Below are 17,510 nucleotides of genomic sequence, written 5' to 3'. Positions count from 1 at the left end.
AATCAGTTGAAGAAAGATGATTTTGAACAAATAAAAATTGTTCATAACTGTAACGCCCACTTACAATTAGTAAACATACATTTATACCATTGGCATTTATTTATGTGACCGTGACACTAATTTATTATAGTAGATAAAAACAACGGTATTAATTATCCTATCGTAGGTAAATTATTCCATGTGGACATTGTCACTGTCATTATTCATTGATGGCATCCATTTCTTCATTCTGCGGCAGGCATTGGCACTTTCTAAACGTACCATACGTCTTGTTTACGTTGTATTAAAATAGTCTTTCTCAGTCATATTATCACAGTGTTCACAAAATATGAGGTGAGTATATTATGTCTTCATCTATAAGTGAATTTTACATCTTCTATTCTATATTAAAGTATAAGTTTTTTAGTATCACGAAATTGTATAGTGAGTCTCTTTATTTCTACCATAATATCGGATTTGTATCATAAAACTTTAATAGATAGATAGTCATCTATATATCTATTTGTATATCAAAATAAACAAAGTACCATTTCTCATGTCGTAATACCTAAATATTTATATAATACATATTAAGATATAAATAATAAGATATTACGTAGGTATATATATATATGTATATTGATTGAAAATTATTTATTTACTAGTTGTTGTAACTTGTAAGTAATGTAAGTATGCCTAAATAATAATTATATAAAATATTACGTATATAAAAAAGGTATAAAATTGTGCTAATTTTAATTATTTCATTTTCAGGTTCTATATGATATTTTCAGTATTCATTTTTATTACATATGCCAGAAGCGAATCCCCAGAGGGTATGTATCATGTCAATATTATCTATGTATTAATATAAGCTCAACTAGAATAACAAGCCTTTGTTTTTGGTAGTGGCCTTTAGAATAAGTTCATTTACCTTGCAAAAATTTGGTAGCCATACAAAGACGCAGAAATAAGAACCAAAGAACATATACATATATCAAGATAAGATCAAGACATTCTATGTATTTGTCTCTTCCTAAAAATATACGATGTGGATAACTATTGTTTATCTGTGACATGGATATAATAAATTTCACGTCCTTTGATACTACCAAATATTTATTATACTTTCTATATATGTATTTTTGTACAAGTTATAGATTGCTAACATTTCTTATTTGAAAAATATTAAAGTAAAATCGGAAATCTACAAGATGATATAGCGAAAATACACCCTTTTATAACGCACTTATTAAAAAAATTAATACATTTTTAGTACTTTGCGGTTCGTTATCTGTCCATAATAAAGAGTAATTATAAGTTATTTACAATTTAATTGGCACTGCTTTACCTAATACAGCATCGGTTGTGATCTGTTACTTGTTAATTAGAAACAGTAGTGAAATATACTATCTCGTATATTCTTCTTCCTCTTGCATATTTTTCAACGAAACGTATGAAAACGTATTTATTTGAATGTTGCGTTAATAATTGGTTAGTTCCAATTATTAGTCCTATTTCTAGATGTGTATAGCACATAACCAGCAATAGGGTCATTTTCGACTCCACGCAGAACGTTCCAGAACGTTCCATCTTATTATAAAAATACCTACATAGTTCACTAGTTGATTTGTATATTTAAGTTGTGTACCTTATGGGATAAATTTAATTATGTAATTACCTCAATAATGTACTGTAAGTATTTACATACAATACAACGAATTTATTTTGACAATTAAAATGTTAGAATAATTTAAATTTAAACCGTTTTGCCACGGCAACACGTCATTAGCTACACCTATTATACGACAAGGTATGGAAATTGCAGTTTTTAGTCAGAATTACAAAACATACATAATCGTAAGACGTAGATATAAATATTTAAAAAATATATTTTAATGAGGTTTCATTACTGAATTACTGCATCGCTTAAACTTTTACAGAATACATCACAAACGAAATAGATGGTCATGGATACAAGTTAATTTATACAGCTGAACCCTGGACACGTGCTAAGGACAAATGTACCGAAATTGGTGCTAAGTTATCAGTGCCCAAATCTGAGGTATTTATTTTATCTAATTATATGGCTTTTTTTTATTTTATCTTCCAAAATGGAGTTTGTATGACGTTATGTAATGTAGGTGCCTGCAGTAAACTACTTGAGTTACAAGCAGTTTGCATTCTAAGAAGTTTTTAGGATTTATTATGATTGAGATATAACAGTCATACGAAAATGCAAAAAAGGTCGTCAACACAATGGTTATTCCAGTCATATAAAAAAAATATCTTTTATTCAGCCATCGATCATAAACTATTCACTACACACACTGTTAAACACTATCACTGTCTATTTTCGACTCTAGATCTCTGTATAAATCTCAAACTCATTAATGTTACTACAATTAGATACTATAAACTTTAATACATCAAAATTATTGACACCCATTAATTCCTCTCATTCTGTAGCCACACACAGAAAAGTGAGATAATTAGTTCGAAATTTGATCTCAGGATACAACGGAGCTGATAATCCTAATAATAAAGCCTCTTTAAAAAAGACAAATATTATAATAACGCCGCCCAAATAGCGTAAAAGTACAAATAAAAGTAAATAGATGCACATTGTATAAGATATAAATAAAACACGATACTATAAAGAACTCTGCTACATACAAACTCATTGTTTCAAGTAGGTAGATACCGTTTGGAAAAAGTTAATAGGTATTTTATGGGAATGAGCATTAAATTGTTCAATAAAATCCCCAGAGATAAATTGAAACTTCCTTTAATAAATTTAAACATTCGCTGTGCTGTTTGTTCCAGGAGATACATTCTGCTTTGGTAACTAATATATGTATGACATGCCATATTTCTAGACAGCTTATTTAAATTCATTTCATATCATTTACTCTGAATCTATAAACCTCTTGAATATTTTTTTTTTAAGTTTTTTAATTTGATGTTATTTTAAAACGTAACTCAAGACAATTTCTTTATATATTTATTGTCTAAATTATCTCAAGTTAAATAATTATGTATCTATTCAGTTCAAAAAAGTTAAGTGTAAAATACAGTACGAACTAAGAGAACCCTTTTTTTAAATCGGTTATAAATATTTTTATATTATAAGCCTGTACGCACTTGTAATTTTTACTTAATAGTAATACTTAATAGTGTTTTGCGTTAAGAGTATGTTTTTATTTCCAGGCGGAGTTTAGATTCATACAAAAAATTGTACGATCTATGAAGTATCCGGATATAATCGGTAGCCGATACAAATTACTTGTTTGGCTTGGAATATACCATATCGATAACCACACAACTTGGACGAACGTCGATGGTAAGTCTTGATTTGATTGCAATATGTTTCTCTGATAAATTACTAACATATTTCTTTGAACTATCCGATCAAAGCATTGTTTACTAATTCCAGCTTGATAAATAAAAATTAAGGAAAACCTTTCTATGATAACTAGCAATTATTATAAGGATCTCTACTATATTATTGATATTATTGTGTTTTTTTTAATTCGGTGAAGTTTTTTTATTTAATCCATAAACAAAAGTCTTATCTTTCGTCTTAATAATATTATTTTAGATGTCTGTATATTAAACTTTTATAGGTTACTAATAACATCACCTTTACAGGTGAGAACATCGAGGATACTGGTTTTCACACTTGGGCAGGACAAAATGGACTAATATTCAGGTATGTGTTAAGTACTTTTAAGATCGACAATGTATGAAAGCATCAGGTGACATTGTGATGTCCGTATCTATACTAGCAATAACTACAAAAGATGTAATAATTCCATTTTAAATGGTTATTTATTTCATTATATAGTCTTATGGTTTTTTTGTGAATTACCACTTTCTTCACTACGAAGAATTATTAAGTTAGGTTAGACCAAAGTGGTAATTTGATTTTTCCAGTAGGAATATATTTGAAGTACACACTACAATTCACTAAAATTTCTCCTCTACCTTTCTACTATTTGGTCCCTATAAAGACCAAATATATGTATATGTGTTGTACTTATATTTGTATGTTCATAACGATTTACAGTGCCAATCCAGCAGAGCCCCACTGCGTGGGAATGGATGCAGCAAACTACGGTCTGAGGTCGTACTGGTGCCATCACCATCAACCATATATCTGCGAAATTAATATAAACTCTACTACTCTCTACTAAGTAATTAATATAGTTTTGAATATAACGTTTTATTTAAAAGTCTGAATTATGAAATAACAATTATTATTAGGCTAAGAACTATATCAAGTCGACCTCTACGGGGGAAACCACCGTAGTTAATTCGTGGTAAATTTGTCACAATGGACTAACTGATCTGACCTCTTGCTGATGCGTCTTATCATACTATACTAGTATTCCTCCAGCGTTGTGTACCAATTATTTATTTTCTGATTAAATATCCAATAATAATAAATACAGTTTACGAACCTATATATTTAATCCGGGTGATATCAGAATGTAATATAAAATTATTGTATACACACTTAACAAGAGCTATATTCGGTGGCCTTGGCCCTGAACTCGAATCCATAAAATGGATTATAAACGATTTTAGACACTGTTCAAGCATCTATAACATAAAATCACTCGAGCCGACTTCTCTGGGATTATGGTAAAATTCCAATATAAATGTAAAAGTCAAATATTCGCTAAGCGGCCCAATAAAACTTGGAGAGATTACGACAGAAGTTTATAATTTAATCCTGAATGTATGAGAAATAAAATTAAAGTTACCGTACCTGTTATTTTCTTTCATTCACCTGTCGCAAGAATAAGAGACCCTATGTACATCTAAGTATTTCAAGAATATGTCATATACCTACACAATTATAACTAATATAATAAAAAAAGTTTCATGGAAACATTCAAGTTTGCGCCCTCTACGTAATTTGAAAGAAATTAAAGACTTTCATAGACACGCTTACACTTAAAAGTCAAAATTCAATATAACTTGTTTTAAATAGATGAATATTTATTGGCGCATCTACCTGCAGTATAGGTACTCCTTGATGGAGCTCCAGTGGAGATGATAGAATGAGCATGAAATCAGATCAGGTAGCCAAACATGGCGAAATAACCAGTAATTAATAACGACAGTTCCAAGGTAGACCTTGTGGAGGTTGATCTGACATGGTGCCATCACCCTATATTTGCCTTTTTTACCAAAATTCGCCTAAACTCTTAAAAGCCTTATATCCTTATACTTTTCTTATACGACGATGGTGGCAATCAAACATACATCCCATCTAATAGTCACAGTAGCCTACGGACGTCTGAAACACCAGAAGTGTGACATGTGCTTTGCCGACCCTTAAGAAATCTCAATATACCCTTAGTGAAAAACCTCATGTAGTCTCTAGAGGAAACCTCAGACCTTGAGAACACTAGTGTTATATCTGTACCTATCGACAATATTATAGCGTAATAATTTAATTTTAACGATGAGACAGTACAGCGCATACTAAAATTCATACTTATTATTGTGCCGTACAGGGCCATCTGTGGGTTTAATAAAACATTATACATCGACAACATTCTTCGCGTAAACGCCATCTACTGAAATAATACCTGAATAATTTGAAAATAAATTTAATGTACTTGGCAATTCAACAGTAAATAGATTATTTATATGTGACTTATTCACATAATAATAATTTGTTTTTAATCTGTTTCTGTAATAAATATTTATACGTAGTAAAAGCATAGTGTTTTTATAATTAAACGGATAATATGTAGCTGCTATCTGAAAGCAGCCATGTATGTTAATCAATAATCTGTCAATCTCGATGTCAATAAAATGTCAGTTGAACAATATTATTTCAATTGGTTATTTTAGGTTATGTTCTACTTGAATTTAATGTTATTATCCAATAATTCCTTATAAATCTAGTATTTTTATTTATTTCACTCAAAATGAATTTTTTAAGAAAAGGAATCACGCTCTTATCTTTAGGAATCAAATCACATTGTACACAACCCAAAGGTAATTACTTCATTATATATTATAGATACATTAAAGTATTATTAAAATAAAAATCAAACTTGAGTGTACTGTACATTTTTGCTTATCTAATGAACTTATTTTGTCTCTCATAACTTCCTGTGACTCTAAATTTAAGATATATATTTTGTATGTAAAGAAATAAAGAACTTAATTTAACATATTAAATGATTGTTTGCGTGCAAAATGTATGCATTAATTATATATTTTTTTCCAATTTAGTTGCTGTATTGAACAATATTTCCTCACACATAACCCAAACAATGTGTACCTCTCCGATGGGACTTCTAGCTCGCACTATGGCATCATTGGCCCAGATGCATAGGACAGGACCACATATTAAACAAAGGAAATCTAGAAATCCATTGAATGGAAATCCTTTTGCTAAGGTAACAAATCAGTTTAAAAAACTATTATTTGCTTAGTGGTGTTTTTTTTGTAAATATTACTATACATCATTTTAAACAGTTATAAATTCACATCTTAATATCTATGCTACTACTATGATAGTTAGTAATGTTATTTAAAAAAATATAAGTATTTACTTATTAAAAAGAATACCCATTTTTTTTTTATTTTTTAGGCAATAATAGCCTTAGTAATAATATACTCATTACTGCTATGCTAAATTCACAATTAATTTTTTAGTATATACTTCTAAATTCAATTCCTATAAAGTAAGAATGCATGTTTACATTTTACAATAATTGTAGTATTGTCCGCAATTAGAATATTTTTATATTTTATTGCTTCAGTTAAATGATTTATGTATAATAATAGAATTAAAAGAGATCTTAGATATGATAGATATGACCTTCAGCAAACTTACACTCTTGACATGTTTTATATTCTGATTTGCATATTATGGCATAAAGTAACTCTTTGGTATATAATTATACTAAAATATGTGATTTTTTTATATACCTTAAACTTGTACCTTATTTCAGGGTGTGGTACTAAAAACTTTAATCAAGAAACCAAAGAAGCCAAACTCAGCAAACAGGAAATGTGTGTTAGTTCGTTTGTCCAATGGAAAAGAAATGGTGGCCTATGTTCCAGGCATCGGGCATAACTTGCAAGAACACAATATTGTACTTGTTAGGGTTGGAAGGTATGAGACAATTCTAGAACATATATTTTAAAGTCACATAAAACTTTGTCTACAAGCAGATAAAATTTTAATTAATGTTGATGATACCAGTTACAAAAAAGCTGTTTGGCCCAGATTAAAATCTACAGTTTTACAATAATGTGTGGAAAAATTTACATATTTAATTGAATTAGGTGTTATTTTGCGGAAGTCCATTTCACTACTCAATGGATTTATATTATTTTGTTTAATTTTTACATTGCACTGAATAAAATATTTTTCTTTCTTTCTTCTTCTTTCTTTCTAATTCCGCTACAATTAACATGTGTGAGACTATGAATATTCAGTGTAGAAACCTTACCAGCGCTACGACCTTCTCAGTGGTGATCAAATTCCGACCGTTATTGAGTCTACACCCATAGCGATATGGGTAAAAATAATATAATAAATAATAAAAATAATATAAATCCATCGAGTAGAAAAATTTACAGTTGCAATTGCAAAACATACAACTTGTAATTTGCAACTTATAGAGATAGAAATGTTGAAAATGTTGACTGTGTGGGTAACAGTGTCTCACACATATCTCACAAGTGTCCTGATTATGTGATGTCCATAGTGATATGCATGCAATGCAATATTATTATTATTATTGTTATTATTAATTACAATTGCGAATTATTAACAGCATTACATAGTAGTATTATTAAGTTTTTTTTTATTTTTAGGCTGAAGGACTGTCCTGGTGTGAAACTTAAATGTGTACGTGGCAAGTATGATCTCTCCCACGTGGTAAAACAGAAGGTGTAATGTTTTAGTTATTTGTATTATTAGTGAAATTATATATATGTAGTTTAAGTATAATGTTGTTTTACTTAAAATTTTAAATGCAATGTTTACAGTCTATGCAAGTTTCTACTATATACTGAACTGAATGTTCAGTATATAGTAGAACAAAAAGTGCATCTGGACTGCATCCATTTAAGATGTGAGTCTACTCAATTATTGTAAATTAATTCAAATCCACTTGATAACATTTGAATTAGCATATTATCAAACATCAAACAGAAAGAATAAGAAACTTTTAGTTCGTCATAATTGCTATATGTAGGTACAAAGTAACATGAGTCGTAGTAAGAGGTCTCTAATGATATGTGTCAAATTCAGTCATTTAATTATCGTATTCGTAATTACATGTACATATAAATATAAGTAGGTAGGTACAAACAGTACATTATTCAAGCTATTAAGTAGTTATGAAGTGTTATCTTTTTCTGGGACAAAATTAATTTGCTATTCAGTTTTACCCGTGGTTTTACTTAAACTCACACTAAAGTGATATAACCATAGCTGTGAGGGTACCTCACACATACAATTTCTAAAGATTTGCAAGATGGTTGCAAATTAATATCAATAAATTTTCAAATTATTTTTTTAATAGAATTGTTATTACTAATTATATAGAGTCAAATTTATTGTGACTGCAAATGAATAGAGACTACAATAGGCAGCCCAACTATGTACAATCAAACGACTGATAAAGTTATGTTATTCCACATTATAGTAGTTTAATACAAATTTGACTTACGACGTTTCCAAGAACGTACAATACATTCATGGCTCAACTCTTGCCCATTGTGGCCGTGTATTCCACTTTTTTTTTAATATGTCTTTGTATTTAGAATCATTCATAAAGAAAAAATCAAATTGAATCTGTGTGTCCGTCATCTGTGGACAATGCCCACTATTAGCGGATTATAACGCACAAAAAGAGCAGGTACAGCGTCTTAGCAGAATTTTAGGTTCATAAGGCATAAGCGGTTAGGATGCGGATAAATTAAATATGTAACTCGTAACCAAATTATAACTTAAAGTTTCAACGAAAATCCGCTTCAATCGTGACAACAATTACCTAGTATAGATATAACGACTAACGATGTAGTAGTAAATTAAGTAAGTACCGAGTAGTTAACATATAACTTCCTCCTATTTTTAATTGCTTAGCTCATCCTATACGAAAAACGCAAGAATTCAGTTCCTGCGTTTTTAGTACTTACCTACGTATATGTGATTTAAATGTTGGATCTTAAGAAAATGGTTAGGTAGTCTTATGTCTTGTGTACCTGCGTCTTTATTTTATTTATAAAATTCAAATTTAAAAATCTAAATATCATATAGTCATGTACTAATAGAATATTTTTGCCGTTTTTGAATGAAGAAAATTTATTAAATAAAATGTAAAACTACCAAAAGTAATTATAAAACCAAACGCTTCTCACTTAAACCACGTCAAAATATTTGCTTATGTTATAGCAGATGCAAACTTGTCACTGTCCCACGGGATACTTCAGCATCACCAGTCACCGATTATCCCTAACAATAACATTAGGCCGGACAACAAGCAAAATGTATGCACGTAATATTTCCTAATCTTCACAGACTTAGAATCTGTTGCGTTTGTTATTTTTAGACATTGCCCAAATAATTTTAACTTCTGAAATATTTTTTGTGTTTGCATACTTGTTTCATCAGTCAAAGCAGTTCTTGAAGTATAATTGATTTCATTTTTGATATTAGTACTGGCAATACGCCTTTTTATGTATAAACACGACATTCTCTTCATAGTACCTACATAGTTGACTATGTAAGGTCTGTATTTCAATTACGATTTGTCTTATAACGCTTATGAAATTATTCAATTCCTCATATAAATTTAGATCCCCTGTTTTCCCCTTTAATTTTCAAGGTAAAAGGTCTCTAGGTTCACATCTGCCTTTGTCAAAATGTATCATACATAATCGATTCAACGGTTTAGGTGTAAAAGCTTAACAAATAAGTACACATTTGCATTCATAATATTAGGTAGGTAGTAACTATATATGTATCTAAATTAAACTACAAAGACAAAATATTGCTTTTATTTGTAGTTTTCTTTGATTTTTACAACTTGTGACTTTATCATTATGTGAACCGTTGTTTATTACTTCCATTACACTACAGTCCTACAAAAAGCCTTCTATCCTATCACATCGGATTGTTGCCAGTTAACCATTCTCTCTAGATTGTAGAGCAAACGCCTACCTATAGTTATAAGAAAGTATTCACAACCAATACAATTGATACAATCCCAATATTACAGGAACTCTGCAAAATGAGCAATTGTTGTTATGTATGTAGTACAGAAAACGCGTATTATCTATATCCCTTTAGTATTGTGAAATAACTCGTCAAACATATCTGCGTAGGTATAGATTTTGCTTCAACGTTTTCTACCTTATTACAGTTGCATTAGGTGTATTCTTGGTTTTGTAGATAGATGAGCTGTCTAAAAGCTGCAACTTTTTTTCGAGGCTTCAGTAGATAATCCGTAAGGTGGTAAAACGGTATTAGCACCTGCAATATTTGTTAGACATTGTCCCCTTACACGTATGTAACGGAGGTTATTGAAAGATTACAGTTAAAAAAAATATGCAATACAACTTTTGTTTTGCTAATAATAAGTATTTTTTTATTCAATTTCAGAACATTATGTAAGTACTTTAATATAAATATGTTGTAAATAACAATAGAAACTAAACATAAAACCATGACGTAATGAGACCCTGAATTTTTGCTAGTTTGCTCTAAACTTTTTCTACATACTTCCTAAAATATTGCATACATACACATACATTACATAAGTTGGTATATATTTATCCTTGATCGAGTCTACTATAATACAAAGAATTATTAAAATTATAGTCATCTATTTATCCCTTCTTATTACTCCTGGTTGCTTCTATTTATGAATAATTTCTGAATGAAAGTAACAAAAAAAAACACATTTCCCAAATTGCAAAATGTAGAAGTATAATTAATGAAGTGTATGTCCAGCAAGGCTTTCATAGAAACCACCGAAGCGGCGGTAACGCAACTGTCGCCGAAATGATGATTTTATTTCACCCATTGTATGGAGGTCTTCAATTTCCGGATGTCCACAACTCTTTCTATATTCAAGTCACGGTGGTTCCTAATGTCCTTCAAAAAAACTTCAGTTCAATAGACACATATGGTCTCTTGGCTTTTTTTAGGCTATTTGTACAAAATAGATATAGGTATCTAATGGAACATTTGAATGTGCAATACAGAATACAAAAATTGTGTAAACGATGAAAATTTATTTTCGTGAAAGTACAACACTAAAAATATAGGGTTTCAGGATAGCAAATTTATTTATTAACGTATATTATTTGTATATTTCTTTATATAGTGACAATTCACACCGCACCATTCGCTTTTATTAGTCCGCACATAGGCACCCGAGTACTGGTGGGAATATTAGAAACATATTGTTTGTGTAAATACATAACAAATTTACTCACTTTCTTGAATATGAGGATACATGAATATACATATCTACTATAGATGAGGCGTTATAATAATAGGTAATAGGTATTGGGTGATAAGGCTATTATTATAATTCACTAAATAATAATACAGTTGATATCTATATTTACCTACACTGGACGGACTTAGAGGTTTTCTTGATTATGTATGTAGGTATAAATCAAATCCAAGATTTTTTATCACATCTGGTCCGTTAAAACGGCCGTGCTACATATAGCTCAGGGGAAATATTTGCGCAGTCGTGGTAGGTGTAAAATCGGCTCGGAGAGCAGAAAAAAGAAATATAAGAAATTGACCTGAAGAGTCTACACATGAGTCGAACTAGGAAGTCTTCCATGACGCTCCCCACCACTGATACCTATTAGCCCTGATTTTAGTGTCATGTGTATGTATGCCATTTTGCAGATTTAAGTACTATACTGTACTTTAAATACGGCACATACCTGTAACCCTATCTTTATATTGATAAGACTTACATGCGTTGTCTCGTGTCAAGTGTTATTTATAATATGAGAAAGAGAGATAACAATATTACCTGTCTACAGTCATATGGTGAACAAAAGCTATTCATTGCACAATGCTGTTATTGGTTGCATATTACCCTACATGTGGGTTATATATTGTATGTTTATATGATGTGGTGCATATATACACATTCACGCATTTAGGTAGGTACACTAACGTTAATATATCAAATGTGCAACTTTGTCAGTTTGAACCCATTGTCCCCTGTGGATGAGTACCTACTTTTCGTAAAATACTGAAAAACCGAATCATTTTAACTAGGTAGACTTTATGGAAAGTCATCTATGTAAGTTACTCTGTTTCATCCATAACCGTATCGTTCAGTCACTAATATAGACGTACTTATATAGGCGACAATTGACAGTTGCCATCCGATTATCATTTTATTTGCCATTACAAACAAACGAAAAGAAAAGTAACGAAACAAATGTCTCTCAATACACTAAAATAAAAAATTTCCCATATTTTACTATTCAATATATATTTTTTTATTATGATATACTTATTAACTCGATTTAGGTAATTAAATATTTTATATCAATTTTCACTATAACTTCTGGAGTTCTTCAAAATGAATTGTCCAGAATGCTGTTTAAGGATTTGCAAATTTGAGGTTTATAGAAAATATCGTGATGAGAAAACGAAAACAAATTATATGTATAGAGTGCCCATATATGCGCGCGATTCGCCCCTTTCCGATTTACCAAAGCTGAATGTCTAATGCTTGGGGGTTAGCTATTTAATTGAGTTGGGAAAGGGGTCGCTCCCTATAAACGCAATGCCTCCCTACCTATATTATGTAATACGCATCGATCCACTTATGAACAAAAATTCTATCGAATAAAACATTAACTTAGATGAAAGAATATGAGTACCTAAAGAACACTTGAATATATATGTAGTGTTGAGTGCCTACTCTACTCTACATATATACCTAATTTAAAAATATATATATTATCGGAATTGCATTTGCAATTCCGTATTGCATTGTATACGGAAAAAAGAAATACATTACAATGCAATTATAAACAACCTATAATTTCCACAATATTTATATGCATATAAAAATATATCGGTAGCATACCTATGCATATCTATCTACTTAAATAGATAGATATACATAGTTACTGTGAGAAGTGTAAAATGACAGCAAGTAATTAATATTTATTAAATAACTAAATGTAATATGATTTTATACAAAAATGTCAAAAATTACACGAAATAAAAGTCATAAAAACTGCAATATGTCGTAGTCATAATGCGGGTTTACGGTACCGCCCACCCATCCGCCCATCGCTCTCTTAGCCTTCATTTAATAATTTCAAGTGATATAAAACGAACTATAATAAAATAAATTATGACAGATTGTGAAAAAAGTCAAGTATTATTAATATTTGACAGTCTCGGTGGTCTAGCGGTTAATTATACTGCCTTACTTCTAATGGTCGCAGTTTCGATTCCTCACGCGGAACAAACATTTGTATTAATAAGTATGATGGTTTATATAGGTCTGAGTATTTTATATGTCTATTATGTACTTATTTATAAAAAAATATGTATTTCTATCAGTTCTCTAGTATCTATACCTAATAGAAGCTCTGATGCCTTCTAGTCTTGTGAATTGTCCTGAGATATTATTATTCATAAAATATATTCAAAATTATATCAAATTATGACAGTGTTGTGAAAAATTAAAATTGATAATGCAATACTGTACTTTCAATCTCGCAGACCTACTTTACACATGCCAATACTGATAACATTGTGTCCTTGCAACTCGTATGGTAACACTGTAAATTCAATAGAAACAAAACAAAAGGGGTTTTTATTGCTATTACTCGAAGGAAAGCAGGACAATTGTGAAATATCTATTCAAAGACAAACTACCAGCATCATTGCTGTGGTACCGTTAACTTTTTTTTGTGTAACTGGAAAGGCCAATAATCTGACGACACACCTGATGGTAAGTGGCAACCGTTGCCTATATATGTATGTACCTAGCACATCATGCCATCATGTGAGGCGCGTATATCCCTCTGTGTTGTTATGAATGTTCTACGATAAGACCTCCGAATGCTATAAGTTCATTGCCATATCTCACTCTCATAAATACACAGCATCAAAGCACTACTTGAATGCTGAAATGAGATAGATAGAAGTATCCATGCAGAAGAAGCAGAGACGACTTTGTAGTCTAGCTATTTTTACCATTTTTTATATTTGTGGTTATTACTACTATACTTGTATACAAAGCTACTATATTTAGTAGTAATATGTAGTTAGGAGTACAGTATAAGAAACTGTATTATACATGTGAAAATCTATTTGTTTTCCCCTTAGGACAACCTGCATAGTTTTCAGCGTTTCATAAATAAGTATAAATAAAAACTTTTATTTTATTACATTTTAATGTCAACTAAGGTAAAAGAAAGAGCATTGAATTTGTAATAATAGTTATAATTTTATTTCACAGTTAGTAATATAATCATAATATTTCTATTTAATTGCACATATAATATAAAATTCTTCTTACAAAATCGAAGTATCTCTATAACTAGTTCTATGCTACACTTTAGTAATAAACCAATATTTTACGTAACTAGAGAATACACGAAATTACATAAAATATAATTCAAATCATACTTATATTTAAAAATACAATTTTACAGTAAATGTTTATAATTAATAAGAGAGCACTAAAAAAAGGGTTTGAAAAAGTTACTATCAAACTTGTTTGAATAATAATCACTAAAATATGATTAGTCTTTCCTGAAAAATAGTGACGTACAAAATAGATGTAGGTACTATTACTAGCATAACTTATCATTGAGTAAGAATTTGAAACTTTATCAAATTTAGCACCGAGTGGATTTCAATGTACATAAGTCACAAAATGTCACAAAGTCCATTGACTTATAAACTATAGCTCTTCGATTCATCACATCAGTATTCACGAACCTGGTGACAACGCGAGCAAACACCGGCAGATAGCCTAGCTCGTAGTTCAGTTACTTTCTTCTTTAAATACGTCGTTTGTAAGGACAAACGGACTTCCCTCATTTTTCTTCTATCTCTGCTCTGTTTAGCAGCGAAGTTGTTTCTTTGTCTCTGTTTTCTATATGTATCATCTACTGCTTCATTAGTTTGTATAGCTCTTCGCATTCGTGGATTATGTCCCAATAATGTTCCGCCATTCTTTTCGGCCATCGCTCTTATGGCATCTTTTTCAAACTCCAAGTATTCCACATCATTACATAGTGACTCTGCGTCAAAGGATTCTACTGACACTGGTGGTGACAGGGCAGGGTTTGGATGTATTTCATTGCCTTCATAAACGGTCGGTAGTGGAGAATAGTTCACATAATATGGCGAAATCTGGTTCAATGGTACACACTGCTGCACTTGTGAAATAGAGCACTCCCTATAATCGAAGTTCATAGATGTAGGTGATGCGGTACTCAAAGGCGGACTTTCGAGTGCTGGTGGAGTTTCTTGTTCTCGCTTTATTGATTTTTTACTCAAATCCAGAGCGGGTTCTAACGCGTACGGCGTCCACAATGACATTTTGAAAATAAGATTTGGTTCTGAGATGTGAACAGCTTAAAGCTCAGATGACAATTGACGAATTTCTATTTATCTATTCATACAAACGACTCCTGTTAAGGGGCGGAGCTTGTTGAGGGCAGGGAAGGGGAAGGGCTACCCCAGAGCAATGCAAGATAGGAATGATATATACACCGTTGCTGATAAAGAAGTAGTATTCTTTATGAATTCTTTTAAAAGTAGTTATAGTTATACATAAATCAATTTATTTCATCAAATTTAGACATGATCTAGACATGGCGCTAATTACTATTAAGTAAGTATTTACTTTGATAAATTGATATAGGTACATATATCTAAGTACAATAAATCTATAAGAATAGAATTTCTGATATATAAATATTTATTTAAAAAATAACACAATAACTTGAAAATTATGAACCAAACATTGTGTTGATAAAATATATATTTTTTCAAATATTTCGTCAATCAAATTTTACAATATATATATTTGAAGCTTATTTTTAATTTAAAAGATACATTTTACAGACAGATTACTATAAAAATTTCGTGCATTTAAGATCACTTTTACCTAGAATACATCCAGATCACCTAGGCATTATTTTAGTAGATATATGACTACTATTTTAAATATTACATGGCTACAATAAAATACTTACCTGCTTATCTAACATACCTGCTTATATAACTAGATATCTGCAATTAGAATTGAACTAAAAAGTTATTATTTAAAAAATAGGTAATAGTGTTTGAAGAAGAAGGCAACTATAATAAAATCAGGATGCCAACTTGATGTGTTGGTGGACTGTAATAAAATAAATAAATATTTGATAATATACCTTTCACATAGCTGTAGATACTATTATGGCTTTTATTATTCTTATATCTAAAATAAAACAAATATATTTTTTGGAAGAAAAGTTACTATGGTACTGATTTTTGCACCCTGCATAAAGTAATCTTGTGTAAAATGGACCGAGTATGCAATACAAATTCGCAGAAATTATCTATTGTCAATTTCCACGTTGAAACTGTAAAATATGCAAATATTGATACCATTGTGTACTACCACTACCTGTTTAGTGAGACTATGAGAATTGGTTAAGTACAAGACAAAAGGGTTTTACCTATTGTATCCCTGAAAGTAACGGTCACGCCAAACGAAAGTATGCAAAACTTCGTCAACTGTTTGCAGTATTGTAATCCATTTTGCAAATTTATAAAATAAAGCAAATAGAAATTAATAATGACCAATTTTTTATTATTTTATATTCAAACTTATTAACTAATCACAGTATTATGCCTTCTCATATGTCTATTATGTTGCATTTAGAGACGAAAACAGTTCAATTACGTAATGAAAGTCTAAACAGAGTAAACATAATTAGTAACTATAGGTAACCACAACAACAACAAAATTTAGGTACTTAGTACCTACATTCCTTACGTATTAATATAATATTTTATGAGGAGCATCTGAATAATTGAATACGAATGTGTTCAGATTCTAATTCCCTACGTAACAATCTTTGTAAACATGTAACAAAATCTGTATCTTTTCATTAAATTGAGATATACTTATTATTTTATCGGTATTCAATTATATTATTTTTTGTCAGAAGAACATAGGGAGGGACCACCGTAACATGAATATTGCATACAAAATAAAGAGTTGTGGACATCCGGAAATTGAAGGCCGCTTACTACAATAAGTGAAATGAAATCATCATAGAGGTGACAGTTGCGTTACTCTCGCTACAAAAGTTTTCTATATAAGTTCTTCAGGACATTCGCTTCATTTAATATTTCTATAGATATTCAAAAGAGAAGCGGTTCCTTTTACGGTTCTGTTGACTGGAAATATAAGTTTAACCGTTGTAAAATAATTTTCACACTATCAGTCGATTTGCTTAGGTTTCAATATTTTAGT

General features: G+C 30.3%; 3 protein-coding genes across 3 annotated transcripts; 2 read left to right on the top strand and 1 right to left on the bottom strand.

The window, feature by feature from the left end:
• Positions 1 to 62: 62 nt before the first annotated feature.
• LOC131840932 (CD209 antigen-like) lies at positions 63 to 4,651 on the top strand. Its single transcript, XM_059189147.1, has 6 exons — positions 63 to 333; positions 754 to 815; positions 1,923 to 2,044; positions 3,190 to 3,322; positions 3,631 to 3,691; positions 4,049 to 4,651. Exons 1-6 carry the CDS (start codon positions 329 to 331, stop codon positions 4,173 to 4,175), a joined length of 510 nt encoding a protein of 169 aa, XP_059045130.1. The 5' UTR covers positions 63 to 328; the 3' UTR covers positions 4,176 to 4,651.
• A 1,176-nt stretch (positions 4,652 to 5,827) lies between these two features.
• LOC131840966 (small ribosomal subunit protein uS12m) lies at positions 5,828 to 7,952 on the top strand. Its single transcript, XM_059189187.1, has 4 exons — positions 5,828 to 5,997; positions 6,238 to 6,404; positions 6,963 to 7,126; positions 7,834 to 7,952. Exons 1-4 carry the CDS (start codon positions 5,928 to 5,930, stop codon positions 7,913 to 7,915), a joined length of 483 nt encoding a protein of 160 aa, XP_059045170.1. The 5' UTR covers positions 5,828 to 5,927; the 3' UTR covers positions 7,916 to 7,952.
• Positions 7,953 to 14,959: 7,007 nt separating this feature from the next.
• LOC131840927 (hepatic leukemia factor-like) lies at positions 14,960 to 15,580 on the bottom strand. The gene has a single exon (XM_059189141.1). It carries the CDS (start codon positions 15,578 to 15,580, stop codon positions 14,960 to 14,962), a length of 621 nt encoding a protein of 206 aa, XP_059045124.1.
• Between the last annotated feature and the right edge of the window lie 1,930 nt (positions 15,581 to 17,510).

This window comes from Achroia grisella, unplaced genomic scaffold (genome assembly GCF_030625045.1).
Source record: "Achroia grisella isolate CSIRO2021 unplaced genomic scaffold, CSIRO_AGI_Agris_v1 utg152, whole genome shotgun sequence".
Classification (NCBI taxonomy): domain Eukaryota; kingdom Metazoa; phylum Arthropoda; class Insecta; order Lepidoptera; family Pyralidae; genus Achroia; species Achroia grisella.
Note: the sequence above shows the minus strand (reverse complement) of the source record. Positions and strands in the feature narration are given on the sequence as shown.